At 40.4% G+C, this 19,650-nt stretch overlaps 1 protein-coding gene across 1 annotated transcript in view; it reads left to right on the top strand.

Moving 5' to 3' along the window:
- The window catches only part of ABCA12 (ATP binding cassette subfamily A member 12), a 266,663-nt gene that overhangs the window by 199,881 nt on the left and 47,132 nt on the right, over positions 1-19,650 (top strand). Inside the window, exons 41-42 of the mRNA XM_070732222.1 lie at positions 11,779-11,833; positions 16,264-16,441. Coding sequence (XP_070588323.1) covers positions 11,779-11,833; positions 16,264-16,441 — 233 coding nt within the window. The remainder of the gene's footprint in view (positions 1-11,778; positions 11,834-16,263; positions 16,442-19,650) is intronic.

Below are 19,650 nucleotides of genomic sequence, written 5' to 3'. Positions count from 1 at the left end.
GGATTCAGATCTGGTACAGCACAGAAACTGCTTTGGTCCCACTGATGGATGATCTCTGGAGGGCCCGGGATAGCGGTTTATCCTGTCTCTGGGTGCTCCTTGACCTCTCAGCAGCTTTCGATACCATCGACCATGGTATCCTTCTATGCCGACTGGAGGGGTTGGGAGTGGGAGGCACCATCTTAAGGTGGTTCTCTTACTACCTCTCTGGTTGGTCGCAATCAGTGTTAGTGGGGGGTGTTAGTGGGGACTCCTAGGTCCCTACCTTGTAGGGTTCCTTAGGGGTTGGTCCTCTCCCCCCTGCTGTTTAATATCTACATGAAACCGCTGGGTGAGATCATCCAAGGGCACTGAGTGAGTTACCATAAGTATGCTGATGATACTCAGCTATACATCTCCACCCTGTGTCCACTCAGTGAAGCAGTGGAAGTAATGTGCCGGTATCTGGAGGCTGTCAGGGTCTGGCTCAAACTCAATCCCGACAAGATGGAGGAGTATTGCCTCCCAGGGACACATCCATCTGTCCACTAATTACCTTGGGAGGGAACTGTTGACCCCCTCAGAGAGGGTTTGCAACTTGGGTGTCATCGTCAATCCACAGCTGACTTTAAAACATCATCTTTCAGCTATAGTGAGGGGGGCATTTGCCCAGGTTTCCCTGGTAGACCAGTTGGACAGTGAGTCTTTGCTCACAGTCACTCATGCCCTTATCACCTCAAGGTTTGACTACTGCAATGCTCTCTACATGGAGCTATCTTTGAAGAGTGTTCAGAAACTTCAAATCGTCCAAAATGCAGCTGTGCAAGCGGTTATGGGCCTTCCAAGACATACCTATATTTTTCCATCTCTCCACGGAATGCATTGGTTGCCAATTAGTTTCCGGACACAATTCAAAGTGTTGGTTATGACCTGTAAAGCCCTACATGGCATCGGGCCAGATTACCTCCAGGATCGCTTTCTGCTGCATGAATCCCAGCATCCGGTCAGGTCCCACAGAGTCGGCCTTCTCCAGGTCCCGTCAACTAGACAATGTCGTTTGGCGGGGCCTAGGGGAAGAACCTTCTCTGTGGGGGCCCCAGCCCTCTGGAATCAGCTCCCCCTAGAGATTCGCACTGCCCCCCCCTTCTCACCTTCTGTAAAAGCTTAAAGACCTACTTATGCCGCCAGGCTTGGGGCCATTAGATCCTAGCCTCCTGACCGACGAGTGTATTAGTATGTTTTGTTGAGTGAATGGTGATGAATGTTTTAAAATCATATTAGAGCTTTTTAAAGTCTTTTTAGCCATATTAATTGGATTTTTAGATGTACCGTATTTGTTATATTGTTTCTGGTATGTTGTGAGCCGCCCTGAGTCCTCAGAGAGAGGTGGCATACAAATCCAGTAAATAAATAAATGTGCATGTGCAGTGCCAAAAAATCCTATTTTTTTAAAGCTGAAAACCAAATGGCGATGCATATGGAGTGCTGGAAAGTCAGCTTCTGCAAATACTCAGAAGTAAAAAGAAATAATTTTTTTTAAAAGATATGGTGCTGCCCACAGACCGGCACTAACCAAACCTGTTCTGTGACATCATCATGAGCCAGCCAGTAGCTATTGATTCAGGCAGACCGGTCTAAACCAGGAGGAAACACTTCTGGTATTATGTTACTGTTTATCACTTCTAAAAATGAACCTACAACATTGCAGAATACTTCATCCAGGTTTTAGGTATTTCAGAGCATCATTTATTCCTTTCTGAATTCTACTATAGGTTATTGAATAAAATACAAATTGGTTTGTATTGCATTAAGGTGAAAATCCCACAATAAAGCATTTTGGTTTTGTAAAAAAATCTTAAATATATTCACTAATAAAGGATGCTGAATATAATAAATTTGAAACAAAAAGGTTCTCTGAAGGGATTCTTTTTTCATCAGCCATTTAAAATAGCCAATAGCATATATGTGACAAAAGGACTGTTCAGAAATTCTTGAAATGTCCAGATAAAAGTTAACTATGATTATGTTATTGCTTTTAAAATTGGTAGTATCAATCAAGACCGTATCATTGTGTTTCCTAATTTTAATCCTCAATGCAGTTTTAAGATTAAAATTAGGATAGAAACCAAGATCTAGTCTTTAACTTTTAGGTACTGAGTGAAATTAATGTTTATTCCAGTGGGATTGATATCCCTAACCATCATGGATAACTGTGATGTGGAAGATACATATTGATAGCATTCCACACTGGGCTTATACCAATGTTAGAATACCGAACTTGAATCAGAGTATATGTGACAGTGGTGGCTGTTCAGTCAATAACACAGACCAATATAGTAAAGGTATTATTTACAAGGTATACAATAGATTAACCAGCTTATACAGTCAGCTACATGCATATTCAACCCTTAATATTACACACAGTTCTACATAATACCATAATATAATACATGGACCATTATTAAGCACACAGCAAGTACGTAAACCATTTAGCACATAGCAATACAGTATATTAGCACACAGCAGTATTAGCACACAGCAAGTACATATACCATTTAGCACAGAGCAGTATATTCTCTTATTAGCACACAGCAGTATCAGCAGACAACATAATATATTTTATTATTAACACAGAGAGTATTAAGCACACAGCTATATCTTAGCACACATCAATGCTTTAGCGCATAGCATAACTTAGCACACAGCAATTCAATTCAATTCAATGTATTAGATTTGCATGCCACCCTTCTCCGAAAACTCAGGACAGCATACAAATCTAGCAATATAGCAAGCATTATCAAGACTAACCACAATAGCCACCAAGAACTAACAATACATTGCAATCCAATACAATGCAATACAATGCAATAGAGAGTAGCACATCTGTTTCCCTTTTATGGCTAATAGCAGCCTAGCCCTTAAAATAATATTATTCTGTTTCCTCCAAACATATATTGCTGGTTAGTTCATATATTGACAAACCCAACTAATGCAGTACATAGTACTGACACATGTTAGAGAAAAAAATGTGTTTTTGAAGCAATTTTTAAAATGGGATACAAAAGCAATAGCACTTAGACTTGTATACTACTTCATACTGTTTTACAGCTCTGTCTAAACAGAGTCAGCATATTGCCCCCAACAATCTGGGTCCTCATTTTCCTGACCTCAGAAAGGTGGAAAGCTGTGTCAACCTTGAGCCAGTCAGGCTTGAACTCCTGACTGTGGGCACAGTTAACTGCAATTCTGCATTTTCATCACTGTGCCACCATGGCTGCTCAATCAAGCAAATGGAGTACTAATGAATACTAATTCTCGAAATGGCACCAATGTAATATAGTATCACTCTTGAAGGCATTTACTATTAAGTCAACTGAAAAAAGGGGAAGGGCAATGATAGCTAGAAGCTCAGTAGCCATAAATAGAATATAAAAAAATAGAATAATTTGAAAATATTATTTTTATTATTTGTGATTAATTTCATTCATTTTCAAACTTTCATGTTTATATGCAATGACCTCAGTATCTGCAGTACTGTTCTATTGTTGAATTCTACCTAAAATGTAATAAATGATCTTGTGTAATTTTCCAGATTTTTCTGGCTAAAATCTATTTTACTAATCTAGGTTTTATGTAACATTTTGTATCAAAAATGGTCTAGTGCTCTGTAGTGCTTAATAGCACTTTCTGAGTGGTTCACAGTGTCAGCATGCTGCTTCCAACAATCGGGGTCCTCATTTTACCAACCTCAGAAGGATGGAAGGCTGAGTCAGCCTTGAGTCCATCTATCAATCATCTCATCCATTCACCCAATGAAGAAAGACTCCTGGGCCATTGTTTCGCCAAGAGTATACTTTACTGGAGCTTAAATGGTTACAGAAGAAGATAAAGCTGTTTCTGATGTTTTCCACATGCAGACAAAGTAATTAACTTTCACTTTCCCTGGCCATCCCCCCACAGTTACCAATAAATGTCCAATTAGGTGCTGGTATATTGTTCAGGTAACGAGTCTTTCATGAGCTTTTCTGCTTTACACTTGGATAGCAGATGTTCATCATTCAGGGACAATATGCTGACTCCATAAACCACTTAGAGAGGGTGGTAAAGCACTGTGAAAAGGTATATAAATCTAAGTGCTATTGCTATTGCTATACCTGGGCTGGCATACTTTGGTTTCCTTTCCCTTCCCCCATCTCCTCCCTGCATTCCAATCCTCTTCCCCCTTTACTAATGTCAGGCTGTCAACTTTATGAAGCTTGGCTTGGGGAATAGCAGGATCGCATTCCAGGCTGTGGACAGAGTTAGCTTGCAATGCTGTATTCTTGCCACTGCGACATCACAGCTCTTAGCAACACAACACAACAAATTATTTAAAAATCCCATATATGTAATAATGGTCTTTATGGTCTTTTATGTTACAAAGTGATTCATAGTTATTCTCTGAGAGAGAAGGGATGTGAATTCAAAATTTACAAAATAATAGTAACAGAGTAGAAAGGGAACCTTGGGGGACTTCTAGTCAAACCCGCTGCTCAAACATATACATATATCATTGCAGACAAATGACTGTCCTATTTCTTCTTAAAAACCTCCAGTGATGGGGGGGCGACACCTCAAATAGTTGAGCAGGACCAAGGTGCTAGGAGAGTTCAACCTGAGCGAGAAACCAAAAAACCTACTAAATGACAATAAGTAAAGATTTATAAATCTTTTCCGTAAATGTTAATGGACTTAATGAACCAAGGAAAAGGAAACAAATTTTTTCTAAAATCAGAAACCAAAACGCTCAAATAGCAATATTACAAGAAGTGCATATAAAAAAAAGCAATCAGAAATTATTACTGAATCCCAAAATTGGAAAAATGTATGCTGCATTAGCAGATCAAAAAAAGAGAGGAGTAGTGATGTATGTTGAAAATTCCATAAATTCCAAACAAATATTCAAAGATAATGAGGGCAGAATCTTGATTGTACAAGTTGACATTGAGCCTAGACCTCTAGTTATTGTTTCGATCTACGCCCCTAATGAAGATCAAATGACATTTTATAAAAAATTACATCAAATAATAACAGAATTAGCTATTGAAAATATATTAATAATTGGTGATTTTAATGCTATTGCAAACAGACAATTGGATCATTCGGGGGGGGGGAAACAACAAAAGGGAAAAAAGGAAAAAGAATCTATTACCTAGTACCTTTCAAAAAATGAAAGTAGAATTATTATTAAATGATATTTGGAGAGAAAGACATCCACACAAGAGACAATATACTTTTTACTCTAACCCCCATAAAATTTGGACAGGAATAGATATGACATGGGCTCCAAAAACCATCGCAGAACAAATAAAAGAGGTCGAGATAGAAGTCAATACATGGGCCGATCACAACCCCGTAGTAGTTTATATGAGAACGAATAATAAACAGATTAACTGGCAGATGAATAGAAACATTCTAAAAGATAAGAAATATAAAGACTGAATTGAAAAAGAACTAAAAATATTTTTTGAAATTAATAAAAACTCAGACACTACTCCACAAAATTTATGGGATACTGTTAAAGCTTATATAAGAGGATTAACGATATCTTATACAGCTAAATATAATAAGGAAAATAAATTAAAATATGCACAATTAATAAATGAATTAAAACAACTAGAATCTTTATCACAACAGCATATAAGAAATAGAGATTTAAAAACAGAAATAAATGTAGTTAAACATAAAATTAGACTGATAGAACAAAATCAAATAACTGAAAAAATTAAAAGAGCAAAACAACATTACTTTGAGCATGCAAATAAACCAGGCAGATGGTTAGCATACAAACTTAGAAAACAGAGACAATCAAAATTAATTAAAAAATTAGAAGATAAAGACGGCTCAACAAAATATGACACAGAAGGAAAGGCAGCCATTGTGTATAATTTCTATAAAGATCTATATGCAAAAGATAATATTAACGAGGATGAAGTTTTTAATTACTTAGAACTTTCAAAATTACCACAAATAACAGAAGATCAACAGATTGCTATGGACGGACCAATAACAATGGAAGAACTCCTAACAACAATTAAGAAACAGAAAAATAATAAGGCCACAGGCCCAGATGCTATACCGGCAGAATGGTATAAAATAGAAAATGAAGTAATAAGAAATAATATGTTAGAAATTTTTAATGAATGCAGACTTGAGGGTAAAATTCCTAAACCCTGGTCAGAATCATTAATAACTTTAATCCATAAGCCGGGTACAGAACCAGAAAAAATTAAAAATTACAGGCCCATATCATTATTAAATGTAGATTATAATATATTTACTGCTATCTATGCAGATAGACTTAAAAGAGTCATAAATGGGATAATACATCAAGATCAAAATGGCTTTTTACCAGGTAGACAAATTAAAAATAACCTTAGAATAGTTATAAATACGCTAGAATACTATGAACAACATCCAGGTAAGCCTCTATCTTTAATGTTCTTAGATGCCCAAAAGGCCTTTGACAACGTCAATTGGTTATTTATAAAAATGCAATTAAATAAAATGAAATTTGGCTCAAAATTTGTCAATTTAATAGATGCTATTTATTCAAAACAAACTACAAAGATAATACTGAATAATAATCAACTACCAATACTTGAGATAAATAAGGGAGTTCACCAAGGTTGTCCTATATCACAATTGTTATTTATTATGGCTTTGGAGACTTTATTAATCAAGATAAGAACAGATCCCAAAATAAAAGGTCTAACTGTAGGAGATGAAACTTATAAAACCCAAGCCTTTGCAGATGACTTAACGTTTATAATTGAGGAACCGATAACAACTGTCCCAATACTAATGCAGACAATAGAACAATATGGGAAGGTAGCAGGTTTAAGGATAAATAAAAGCAAAACACAATTTTTAACTAAAAACATGAGTAAAATACAAGAAACTAAATTAGAATGTATTTCCGGAATAAAGATTGTTAAAAAAGTAAAATATTTAGGAATATATTTAACAGCTAAAACAATAACTTTAAAAAATGATAATTATATAAAACTACTAACAGAAATTAAAAAAGACTTAGAAATTTGGAATAATTTGAAAATATCCTTTTTGGGAAGAGTGGCAACAATTAAGATGAATATTCTACCTAAAATTTTATTTCTTTTTCAGGTCATCCCAATAAACCCAGGGGGCATCTTTTTCAAAAATTTAACAAATATAGTTTAAAAATTTTTATGGCAAGGGAAAAAAGCAAGGATAAAAATAAATTGTTTAGAAGATATTAAAGAAAGAGGAGGATTTGGCCTTCCAAATTGGAAATTATATTATCAGGCGGCTGCCTTAACATGGATTAAAGATTGGATAACCCTAGAAAACAAAAGAATATTAAATTTAGAAGGGTACGATCTCATGCTTGGATGGCATGCCTTTATATGGTATGACAAGGAGAAAAATCACTCATATTTTAAAAGACATACATTAAGGAAATATTTATTAGAAGTTTGGAAAGATATAAGGAAAAATCACTTTTTAAATATTCCAGAATGGCTTGCCCCCTTAGAAGCAATAATACACCCAAAGTCTATAAAAGATTTAAAAAAAATTATAAGATATAAAGATTTATTAAATGACCAAATGAAATTAAAACCTAGGATTAAATTACAAGAGGAAGGGATAATAATAGATTGGTGGCACTATGCTCAGATTCGATCCAGATACCAGAAGGACAAAACACTCTATATTTTTAGTAAAAGTAAAACTCTGTTAAGCAATTTAATTACTCTTAACCAAACAAAGACAATAGGGAAAATATATAAATTTCTCATTGCACATAAAAATATAGAACTGACCCTAGAAGATAACATGATAAGATGGTGCAGGAATATCGATAAAGAAATAGATATCGACACATGGGAGAAAGTTTGGATTAATAATTGGAAAATAACCAAATCAGTATCATTAAAAGAAAATCAAATTAAAATGTTCTATAGGTGGCACCTTCCTCCAGATAGGATAGCAAAAATGTTTCCTAAAACCTCACCATTGTGTTGGAAATGTAAGAAAGAAATAGGAACCTACTACCATCAATGGTGGACTTGTGGTAAAGCTAAAACATACTGGAAGATGATAGAGAAAATAATAAAAGCAATAGTAAAGCAGGACATAGAAAACACTCCAGAATTCTATCTATTAGGAATTACCAATCAGGCTTATAAGAAAGAAATTTTATATCTAATTATACACATATTAACTGCGGCTAGAATTATATATGCGCAAAATTGGAAGGGGGAGGGAATCCCCACAGAAGAAGTTATAGTAAAATTATTAGATTGCGCGGAAATGGATATGATGACAAGACGTTTAAATGATCAAGAAGACACTAAGTTTTATGAAGCATGGAACAATGTTTATAAATGGATAGATAAGAAAAAATAAGACATATAATCTATTTTTAGTTAACTTGTTATATTTGTTTTTACTTGGGTAATAATAATACTAATATTAGTTTAAATTTATTGTTTAATGATTAAGATAGAATTAGTTTATATATAAGAATTAGTTTATATATAGGTAAGTAATATAGTAAGAATTTTGGTTTTATATATATATTAGTAACAATGTGAAAAACCTTAACTTAAATTTAGTAAATTTTTTAACATTCAATATATATCTAATCATGTATTCTTTTTCTGTATTTGAACGTATACTTTCAAGATAAGCGGGGAAAATGTATCCCCATTTTGTGTTCAATGTTTGTTTGTATGTCTGTCTATTTTAAAGAAAATTAATAAAAATATTTTTTTTAAAAAATAAAATATCCACAATCTATGCAAAAAAAAAAAAAACAACCTCCAGTGATGGAACATTCACAACTTGTGGAAGCATTTATCTGACAAATAAATAAAAACATTTAATACCCAATTTATTCTATATACAGTGGTACTTCTACCTAAGAATGCCTCTACTTAAGAACTTTTCTAGATAAGAACTAGGTGTTCAAGATTTTTTTGCCTCTTCTCAAGAACCATTTTCTACTTAAGAACCTGAACCTGGAAAAATTTCCCAGGAAATTTGAGAGCGGCATGAAGGCCCACCCAGTTTCCTGCCATTCTCCCTTTAATTAAGGTGAAAGACGTCCCGCTTTCAGAGACACAGTCACACTTTTTCATCATTTGTCCTGCGTCCCGCACCCTTTGAAAACTGTCCCACTTTTTTCCCTCCCAACCAGCCCTCTTGGGAAGAGGTTGGAGGGAGGGGATTTCGGGCTCTCTGCTGCTGCCTCGCCCTCCCTGTCCCTAACCCCAGCTTGGCCAGAGGTCTCTGCGTGGACTTCAGGCTAGCTGTGCATGGCCTTTGCTCACCCGTTTCCCCTTCCCCTGTGGAAGAGGGAATGGCAGGTGGGAGGATTTGCTGTGACCCAGGAGGAGCTTAAGGGCTGGCCGGGGCTCTGCTGGCTGCTCTTCCTTCCCAGCCCCCTGCTCCAAAGAGGAAGGCCAGCTGTGTGGGTGAGTAATGGGGCAGCAGAGCTGGGGGGGCTCATCCTTCCATTCCCTCCCACCCCACAGCTGGCCTTCTATGTCGGTCTTGAGCCGGGCGGGGTGTGTGAAAGAGCAGTGGAGGAACTTGGAGGGCGGGTCAGGGGGCTGTCCGGGTCCACTGGGCAGAATCTCCATGGGAAAAGGGAAGCACCTGCTGAGCCTTCGGACCCGCTTCACCCCTCTGCCTCCTCTCCCACCTTCACCTCCACCTGGGCACCATTGGGGCAGGGAAGAGAGAGAAAGAGAAAAGAGACAAAGAGAGAAAGAGATAGATAGAGAAAGAAAGAAATAGAATGGGAGGAAAAGAGAGAGAGAAAGAGAGAGCGAGGGAAGGAGAAAGAAAGACAGATAAAGGGAGAAAGAAAGAGAAAGAGAGAGCAAAAAAGAGAGGAAGGAAGGAAGAGAGAAAGAAAGAGGGACAGAGAGAGAGAGAAAGAAAGAGGAAGGAAGAAAGATAGAGAAAGAGGGAGAGAGAGAAAGAGAAAGAAATAGAGAGAAAGGGAGGGAGGGAGGAAGAGAGAGAGATTTTTTTTGCTAATTTTTTTTGGCTAAACTTTTTTTAGCACCCCCTCCTCTCAGTGGTGTCCCTCTTTCCAAATCTTAAAATCTGATCACTTTACCTTTAATCCCGGGCATCTCGGGCTTTTCTGGGCTGCCAGAGGAGCCTTTCGGTGGTGCTTAAGGAGGCTTTGGCAGCTCAAAGCGAATGGAGCATTTTTCTTTTTCTGGGTGCTTGAAGAGGGAATAAACCACTTCGCTGTGGTGACTCCCTCGTGCTGCCTCCCATACACCTGGCACAAGTTTGCCCCCCAGAGCATCTGGGCATGGAAAGGCAAAAGGGACACTTCGCCCCAGACAGATCCACTCAGCTTCAGCCAAACCAAGGGGTCACCACAGCAAAGGAAAGGCGCCGGCTACAAAATGAGTGAGTGAGAGGAGAAGGAAGCCCTTCAGCATGCGAAGGAAGAGGAAGCAGGTAGCAGCAGCAGCAGCAGCCACCGCCTTTCAGTCAAAGGAGTAGGAGGTTCCCCCGTTTCACCCACCAGGGTTTCTCTCTCTGGTGCAGTGTATGGGAGGCAGCTTCACGCCGGGTGTATGGGAGGCGCCGGGTGTATGGGAGTCCCTCTTTCTTTTTTAAGCCTTAAAGTTTGGGGGGTTTTTTATTTCTCTCATCTCACCTTTCGGCAGCGACTGTCCTCCTCCTCTTCTTCCTCCTCCTCCTCCCAACCAAATTCCGAGCTTTTATTTCTTTCCTAATGGGTTTGTATGCATTATTTGCTTTTACATTGATTCCTATGGGGTAAATTGCTTCTACTTACAAACTTTTTTACTTAAGAACCTGGTCATAGAACAAATTAAGTTCTTAAGTAGAGATACCACTGTATTTGGAAGTTCAGACTGATTTACAGTATGTAAAATTGCCAGTAAATTTTCATTAGGCAGAGATAAAATTCAGAAATAGTTTGCACATAATTGTGGCATTATGAGTATTTGTCTAGATGGAGACATACTTTGCCACTATTGTTCCCCTGTAACTGATGTTTGGAGGAATGTTGCTCCACCACTCAACATAAAACAGATGTCAGCTCTCAAAACCAGGAAAAGAATGCCCTTTGACTTAAAAGGCTAGGAGGAACATTTTGCCTGGATAATTATGCAATATATGAATAACTTTTTTATTCTGTTCTCAAGCTTTCTCCAATCAATTAAATTAGATAACCCTGATAATTCCCCTCTCCATTTTCACAATCAAGTTTTTATACATGTTGTTGTTGTTGTTGTTGTTGTTGTTATTTATTAGACTTGTATGCTGCCCCTCTCTGAGAAACTAAAATCCCATTATATAAAAAACAGTCAGTCTACTCAATCACATCCATACAATGCCATGTAGGGCTTTATAGGTCATCACTTAAATCTTTAAAATTTTAAATTGTTTGATTACTTATGATTTGTTTCTACATGCAAAAATTGAGCTCCATTTTCAGAGGGTTGCAGGAGGCCATCACAGCTGAAAATGGAGCTCAATTTTTGCTGGCAGAGGCACTATGGGTCAGCTCTTTGTTGTTTGCAGGGCAGCCCCATGGGCCAGATCTAAGCACCTTGTGGGTCAGATCTGGTCTCCAGGCCTTGAGTTTGATACTCCTGCTATAGATCATTTTTGTTGCCTTTTACCTTAATGGCAGAAATATAAAACTGTTAAATCTTTTTAACAGCACCTTTACTTAATAATGAAATAGTCCTAAATGTGTTTCTTTTTATATTGTAGGCATTTCTGTTATTGCTCATCCTTATCCTGGTGGAGAGAGTCAAGAGCAAGCCATGTAAGATGTTAATGTTATCATTTTTCTCTTTAATATAATTGTAAATGATATTTAGGAATGTGGAACGAATGTTTTAGCACCAAATCATATGACTTTAACTCTTTTAGACTTACTAATTTTAGTAGCTGTCATATTTAACAATAATTAATAATAATTGATCCTGAATTTATTTTTGAAATAAAACAGAATAAGTGTAGTTCTGAACGTAATATCACAATGCAAGCAAATGGGAGAGGCTGATTTAAGCCATAATCAGCATGTAATCATGGGTATGCTATTTGTGCTGCAACCTGATTGACTGTATCCTATTTAAGGAGCAACATCCTTGCATGGGTGTGGTTTTGTTATATTACTGAGTGGTTTTGTTACAGTGGGTGGTTTGGTATAGAGTGGTTTGTAGTTTAGTGGTTAGTGCTTAGTGGTTGCAGTGGTGGATATTATAAGAGTTATATACTAGTATTGTGTGATTAGTTTATTTAGAGAAGCAGTTTGATAAAAGAGAAGTAAAATATATTTTTATAGAAAGCCTGCTGCTGTGTTTCATTGAAGACTTTGATTAGATATTGTGGTTAACTACTTGGTGGGTTAACTTCTGTGTATAAAAAACTCACACTCTGCCCAATAGGTTATGGGCCGAGTAGCTCTGCCCAACAATATCTGCATATTGTTCATTAACATCTTGGACTCATAGTCAATTCTTAACTTTCTTCCTTTTGTTGAGAGAAATATCCATCTGGTTCAGTTCCAAGTCAGGAGAAATGCACTCGAGACAAAATGGAGACTGATTGGAAAGAGAGTCCATTTATTAATGAAGCAGAACTACATGGTGGTTCATGTCCTGAGCAGCTGGGAGTTGAGAGAAGGTGGCTTTTATACCTTCTCTTGGGCTTTGCGCTTGAAGTTCCTGTTTCTATGCAAAAAAGAACATATATTCTATTGACTGTTGTAGGGGTCATAGCTAACCCTGTAGGTTGTCTGAGAAGTTTGATTGAAGCCTGGAGGGTGAATGCAATCTCCCCATGTGACTTTGCAATGTTGTAACTCTGCTGCTAGTTAAACCTATTATGTACTGAAGGGTCATGTCTTAATATTGATGGGAATAAGAAGATCACTGACCATTTGAATAGCTACTTCTGTTCAATTTTCTCAGAAGGTAGTTTACAATATAATACTATGGATGGATATAGCATTGCTTCCAGCTGTACGGATTCAGCTCCAGTGATCTTAGAAGCCGATGTCTTAGAAGAACTTGAACAATTCAAGATAAATAAGGCAACGGGTCCAGATGGCATCAACCCCAGAGTTCTTAAAGAACTCAGATCTGTGATTGCTACTTCCGACTGATTTGTTTAACCAATCCCTTTTAACAGGAGATGTTCCTGATGACTGGAGAATGGCCAGTGTTGTGCCTATCCACAAGAAGGGCAGTAGAGAAGAAGCTGGTAACTACAGGCCAGTTAGCTTGACATCAGTTATAGTTAAAATGATGGAGATTCTATTCAAAAAGAGGATAAATCAGCACCTAAAGACCAATACTTTATTGGACCCAAACCAGCATGGCCTTGCTGAGGGCAACTCATGGCAGACTAATCTCATTGATTTCTTTGATTGTGTCAAAAGGTGGTGGATGAAGGTGGTGGATATTGCCTATCTGGACTTCAGCAAAGCCTTTGATACGGTTCCATATAAAGAGCTGATAGATAAGTTAGTGAAGATTGGACTTAATCCCTGGATTAAGTTCTAAATTCAGTGGATTTCAAGCTGGCTGAAGCATAGACATCAGAGAGTTATTGTTAATGGCGAGTATTCTGAGCAGAGCCTGGTTACAAGCGGTGTGCCATAAGGGTCTGTTCTGGATCCTATTCTTTTTAATATGTTTGTGAGTGACATAGGGGAAGGTTTGGTAGGGAAGTTTTACCTATTTGCCATTGACTCTAAAGTGTGCAATAGGGTTGATATTCCTGGAGGCGTCTGTAACATGGTAAGTGATTTAGGTTTTCCAGATAAGTGGTCAAAACAATGGAAACTGCAGTTTAATGTTTCGAAATGTAAAATAATGCACTTGGAGAAAAGGAAATCTCAATCTGAGTATTGTATTGGCAGTTCTGTGTTAGCAAAAACTTCAGAAGAAAAGGATTTAGAGGTAGTGATTTCTGACAGTCTCAAAATGGGTGAACAGTGCGGTCAGGCGGTAGGGAAAGCAAGTAGAATACTTGGCTGCATAACTAGAGGTATAACAAGCAGGAAGAGGGACATTGTAATCCTGCTTTATTGAAAGCTGGTGAGACCACATTTGGAATACTGTGTTCAGTTCTGGAGACCTCACCTACAAAAAGATATTGATAAAATTGAACGGGTCCAAAGATGGGCTACAAAAATGGGGGAAGGTCTTAATCATAAAACTTATCAGGAAAGACTTAATAAACTCAGTCTGTATAGTCTGGAGCAGTGTTTCCCAACCTTTTTTGAGCCGCGGCACATTATTCACATTTTCAAAATCCTGGGGAACATTGAGCGGGGGGAGGGGGGGCGTAAAAAGTTTGGACAAAAAAATATCTCTTCCTCCCTTTCGCTCTATTTCTCTCTCCCTCCCTCTTTCTCTCCCTCCCTCTTTCTCTCTCCATCCCTTTCTTTCTCCCTTCCTTCCTCTCTCTTTTGCTCTTTCTCTCTCCCTCCTTCCCCCCTCTTGCTGTCTCTTTCTTTCTTTCCTTTCTTTCCTTTCTCTCTCTCTCTCATTCTGTCTCTCTTGCTATCTCTTTCTTCCTTCCTTCCTTCCTCTCTCTTTTGCTCTCTTTCTCTCTCCCTCCTTCCCCCCTCTTGCTGTCTCTCTCTTTCTTTCTCTTCTCTCTCTCTCTCATTCTGTCTCTCTTGCTGTCTCTTTCTCTCTCTCATTCTTTCTCCCTTCCTTCCTCTCTCTTTGCTCTCTTTCTCTCTCCCTCCTTTCCCCCTCTTGCTGTCTCTCTTTCTTTCTCTTTCTCTCTCTCCCTCATTCTGTCTCTCTTGCTATCTCTTTCTTTCTCTCTTCCTTCCTTCCTGTCTTTTGCTCTTTCTCTCTCCCTCCTTCCCCCCTCTTGCTGTCTCTTTCTTTCTTTCTCTCTCTATCTCATTTTGTCTCTCTTGCTATCTCTTTCTCTCTCTTGTTCTCTCTCTTCCTTTCTTCTCTGCGGAGGCCGGCAAAGCTTTTTCCGGGTAGGCTGGCTGGGGGATAGGGCGCGCGCACGCAAGCACCCCCGACGTTCCAAAGAACCTTCTCCGACCTCCGCTGTGAGGTTTTCTCCGAGCGCTCGCCTCCGTTGCAGCCACCACTGCGGGAGGAGCTGGAGAAAGGGGCAGATCGGGTGGGCGGGCATCAGCGCGAGAAGCCAGGGGCGCGAGGGGAGCGGAGGCACTGGGGGGTGGGGGCAGCCGCGGAGCCGGCCTCTGCACTTTCATCGCTCCCCACCCCAAACTCCAACGCCCAGCTCCTTACGCGGAAGAATTAAGCTCTCCTTTTTCCTGCCTTCCTTCTTTGGGGCCCAGCAGGTTTGCGCCAGCAGCGCCCCACCCAGCTGGAAGCTTCGCGGCACACCTGCCCGTGTCTCGTGGCACACTAGTGTGCCACGGCACACCGGTTGGGAAACGCTGGTCTGGAGGACAGAAGGGAAAGGGGGGACATGATCAAAACATTTAAATATGTTAAAGGGTTAAATAGGGTTCAGGAGGGAAGTATTTTTAATAGGAAAGTGAACACAAGAACAAGGAGGCACAATCTGAGGTTAGTTTGGGGAAAGATCAGAAGCAAGGTGAGAGAATATTATTTTACTGAAAGAGTAGTATATGCTTGGAACAAACTTCCATCAAACATGGTTGGTAAATCCACAGTAACTAAATTTAAACATGCCTGGAATAAACATATATCCATCCTAAGATAAAATACAGGAAATAGTATAAGAGCAGACTAGATGGACCACGAGGTCTTTTTCTGCTGTCAATCTTCTATGTTTAATCCCATCACCCTAGAGCTGAAGGTCTTTTGTCTTGTAAATAGGCTGGCCCAGTCCTGCTGGGGCTATTAAGAAAGGTGGAGGCTGTTTTCCAAGAGCATGTTTCTCCTTTAGGGATATATAATATTTTGTCTTTTAAAATATTTCTCAAAATATTACATTCTTCTAGGAGAGGAATGAGTGCTACCTTTGTACGCTTTCTTTTTGATTTCCAGATCAAGTTTCTTAGGAACTATAGACACTTACCTCAGACAATTTTGAATTTCTTACAATGCTTCCAGCCTAACTTTATTCTGGACAATGCAGAAAATTAAGCCGGTTCTCCAGAGAATGCCAGCAAAAGTCGAGCCCATTAAAAGATTCTTTGTATAGAACATCTTAAAAGCTGGAGCTGGTCATGGCTGGCCTGTTCATCTTTTAAAATGTTTAATTTTTTTGTCTCCTCAGGCTTAGTAGTTTACTAGATATCATTGTGTCCATGTCAGTCTTGATTGGATACTCCATCACAACAGCTAGCTTTGTGCTTTACGTGGTCAAGGAACATCAAACAAAGGCAAAACAGCTACAGCATATTTCTGGCCTTGATGTGACCAGCTACTGGATGACTAACTTCATTTATGACATGGTGAGTAGCTTATCTCTTAAATATAATATGAAAAATACCACATGATGAAATGAAACAAAAAGAACCCCTATACTTGGTATTGCAGTGGTTAGAATGCACTGCAGGCTACTTCTGCTGTCTACTTCTGCTGACTGCTGGTTGCCTGCAATTTGGCAGATCGATCTCACCAGGCTCCAGGTTGACTCAGCCTTCTGAGGCTGGTAAAACGAGGACCAATTCTAAATGAGGGGGCAATTCTAATCTCCAGGGGGAGTTGGTTCCAGAGGGCCGGGGCCACCACAGAGAAGGCTCTTCCCCTGTGTTAAAGAGGTTGGCTTTAACAGCTTCATCACTTTATTCTTTACTATTTGGTTCTTTTTGGGGTGGAATGGATCTCGAGTCTTTATTGTTTGCAAAGTTGTAGGAGGTGCTTGTGGAATTTGTGCACAGAAGGTTTACTTCTTGATTGATGTGATAATTGGTACAGTTGGTCTTTAATTGGTGGCATAGATTGTTGTAATGGCTTTTAAAGTTAGCAATACAGCCAGTTTTGTTTTTTTGCCCAAGGGATCTTTTTTTGGATTGGAACTTCCCTTTTTTCATGGGTAATTTGTTTTTCTTTGTTTTGGTGATAATTGTAGGCTTCAGCAGTATTACAGTCAGATAATAATGCTTGCCAATCAACAGCTGAGAGGTCAGCATCTATGATATCATAGTTGGCTTTTTTAAAGTTATAATCAGTTATTTATTTATTTATTTATTTATTTATTTATTGGATTTGTATGCCGCCCCTCTCCAGAGACTCGGGGCGGCTAACAGCAACAATAAAACAGTGTACAATAGTAATTTGGTATTGATGATTAAAAATCAATTAATATAAAACCCAAACATACATACATACATGCATAGAATTGTAAAGGCCTAGGGGGAAAGAGGATCTCAATTCCCCCATGCCTGGTGGCAGAGGTGGGTTTTAATTTGTTTACGAAAGGCAAGGAGGGTGGGGGCCGTTCTAATCTCTGGGGGGAGTTGGTTCCAGAGGGCTGGGGCCGCCACAGAGAAGGCTCTTCCCCTGGGTCCCGCCAGGTGACATTGCTTAATTGACGGGACCCGGAGAAGATCCACTCTGTGGGACCTAACTGGTCGCTGGGATTCATGCAGCAGAAGGCGGTCCCTGAGGTAATCTGGTCCGGTGCCATGAAGGGCTTTATAGGTCATAACCAACACTTTGAATTGTGACCGGAAACTGATCGGCAACCAATGCAGACTGCGGAGTGTTGGTGTAACATGGGCATATTTGGGAAAGCCCATTATTGCTCTCGCAGCTGCATTCTGCACAATCTGAAGTTTCCGAACATTTTTCAAAGGTAGCCCCATGTAGAGAGCATTACAGTAGTCAAGCCTCGAGGTGATGAGGGCATGAGTGACTGTGAGCAGTGACTCCCGGTCCAAGTAGGGTCGCAACTGGTGCACAAGGTGAACCTGGGCAAACGTCCCCCTCGCCACAGCTGAAAGATGTTTCTCTAATGTCAGCTGTGGATCGAGGAGGACGCCCAAGTTGCGAACCTTCTCTGAGGGGGCCAGTGATTCTCCCCCCAGGGTAATGGATGGACAGATGGAGTTGTCCTTGGGAGGTAAGATCCACAGCCACTCCGTCTTGTCTGGGTTGAGTTTGAGCTTGTTGACACTCATCCAGGCCCTAACATCCTCCAGGCACCGGCCCATCACTTCCACTGCTTCGTTGGCTGGACATGGGGTGGAGATGTATAACTGGGTATCATCGGCGTATTGATGATACCTCACCCCATGCCCTTGGATGATCTCACCTAGCGGTTTCATGTAGATATTAAATAGCAGGGGGGAGAGGACCGACCCCTGAGGCACCCCACAAGGGAGAGACCTAGAGGTCGACCTCTGATCCCCTACTAACACCGACTGCGACCGACCAGAGAGGTATGAGGAGAACCACTGAAGAACAGTGCCTCCCACTCCCAACCCCTCTAGTCGGTGCAGAAGGATACCATGGTCGATGGTATCGAAAGCCGCTGAGAGGTCAAGAAGCACCAGGACAGAGGACAAGCCCCTGTCCTGGGCCTGCCAGATATCATCCATCAACGCGACCAAAGCAGTTTCCGTGCTGTAGCCGGGCCTGAATCCAGACTGCTGAGGACCTAGATAATCGGTTTCTTCCAAGGACCGCTGGAGCTGAAGTGCCACCACCTTCTCAACAACCTTCCCCATAAAGGGAAGGTTGGAGACTGGACGGTAGTTATTGAGTATGGCTGGGTCCAGGGAAGGCTTCTTGAGGAGGGGGCGCACAAGTGCTTCCTTATAAGGAGCCGGAAAGGACCCACTCCCCAAGGAGGCGTTGACAATCTCCCGGACCCAGCTCCGCGTCACCTCTCGACTGGCCGAAACCAACCAAGAGGGACACGGATCCAGTAGACAGGTGGCGGAACACACAGCTCCAATGGCCTTCTCCACTTCCTTAGGTGTCACCAAGTCAAACCTCTCCCAGACAGATGGACAAAGACGTTTAGCCCCAGTCACCTCGACTGACTCGTTGTCAGTTGACTCTGTTTTACAATTGGAGTCGAGGTCCGCTCGAATCCGAGCAATTTTATCAGCGAAAAATGTGTTAAAATCCTCGGCACTACTCTGCAAGGGCTCCCCAACTCCCCCCTGGTTAAGAAGGGAGCGGGTTACCCTGAACAGAGCGGCCGGGTGGGATTCCGCTGATGCAATCAAGGTGGCATGATACGCGCATCTTGCTGCCTTGAGTGCCACTTTGTAAGTCATAATATGAGCTCTTACAAGTGTTCGATCGGATTCGGACTTACTCTTCCTCCATCGCTTCTCTAGATGTCTCTTCTGGAGTTTCAACTCCCGGAGCTCCTTGTTGAACCATGGAGCTCTACGGGGTCTAGTGCCGCGGAGAGGTCGCAGCGGTGCAATTCGGTCAAGGGCCTCCGCTGCAGCCTTGTTCCAAGCTTCAGCCAGAGACTCTGCCGAACTGTGGACGAGTGCATCTGGAAGAGCCCCAAGCGCCTTCTGAAAGCCTTCTGGATCCATCAGGCGCCTGGGGCGGAACAACTTAATCGGTTCCGCCTCCCTGCGAGGGAGGATTGGAGCCAGGAAGTCAAGCCGCAGTAGAAAATGGTCTGACCATGACAAAGGCAATACTTCTAAGCCCCTTAATCTCAGACCATTACTCAGTTGCTCAGAGAGGA

This window comes from Erythrolamprus reginae, chromosome 1 (assembly GCF_031021105.1).
Source record: "Erythrolamprus reginae isolate rEryReg1 chromosome 1, rEryReg1.hap1, whole genome shotgun sequence".
NCBI lineage: Eukaryota > Metazoa > Chordata > Lepidosauria > Squamata > Dipsadidae > Erythrolamprus > Erythrolamprus reginae.
Note: the sequence above shows the minus strand (reverse complement) of the source record. Positions and strands in the feature narration are given on the sequence as shown.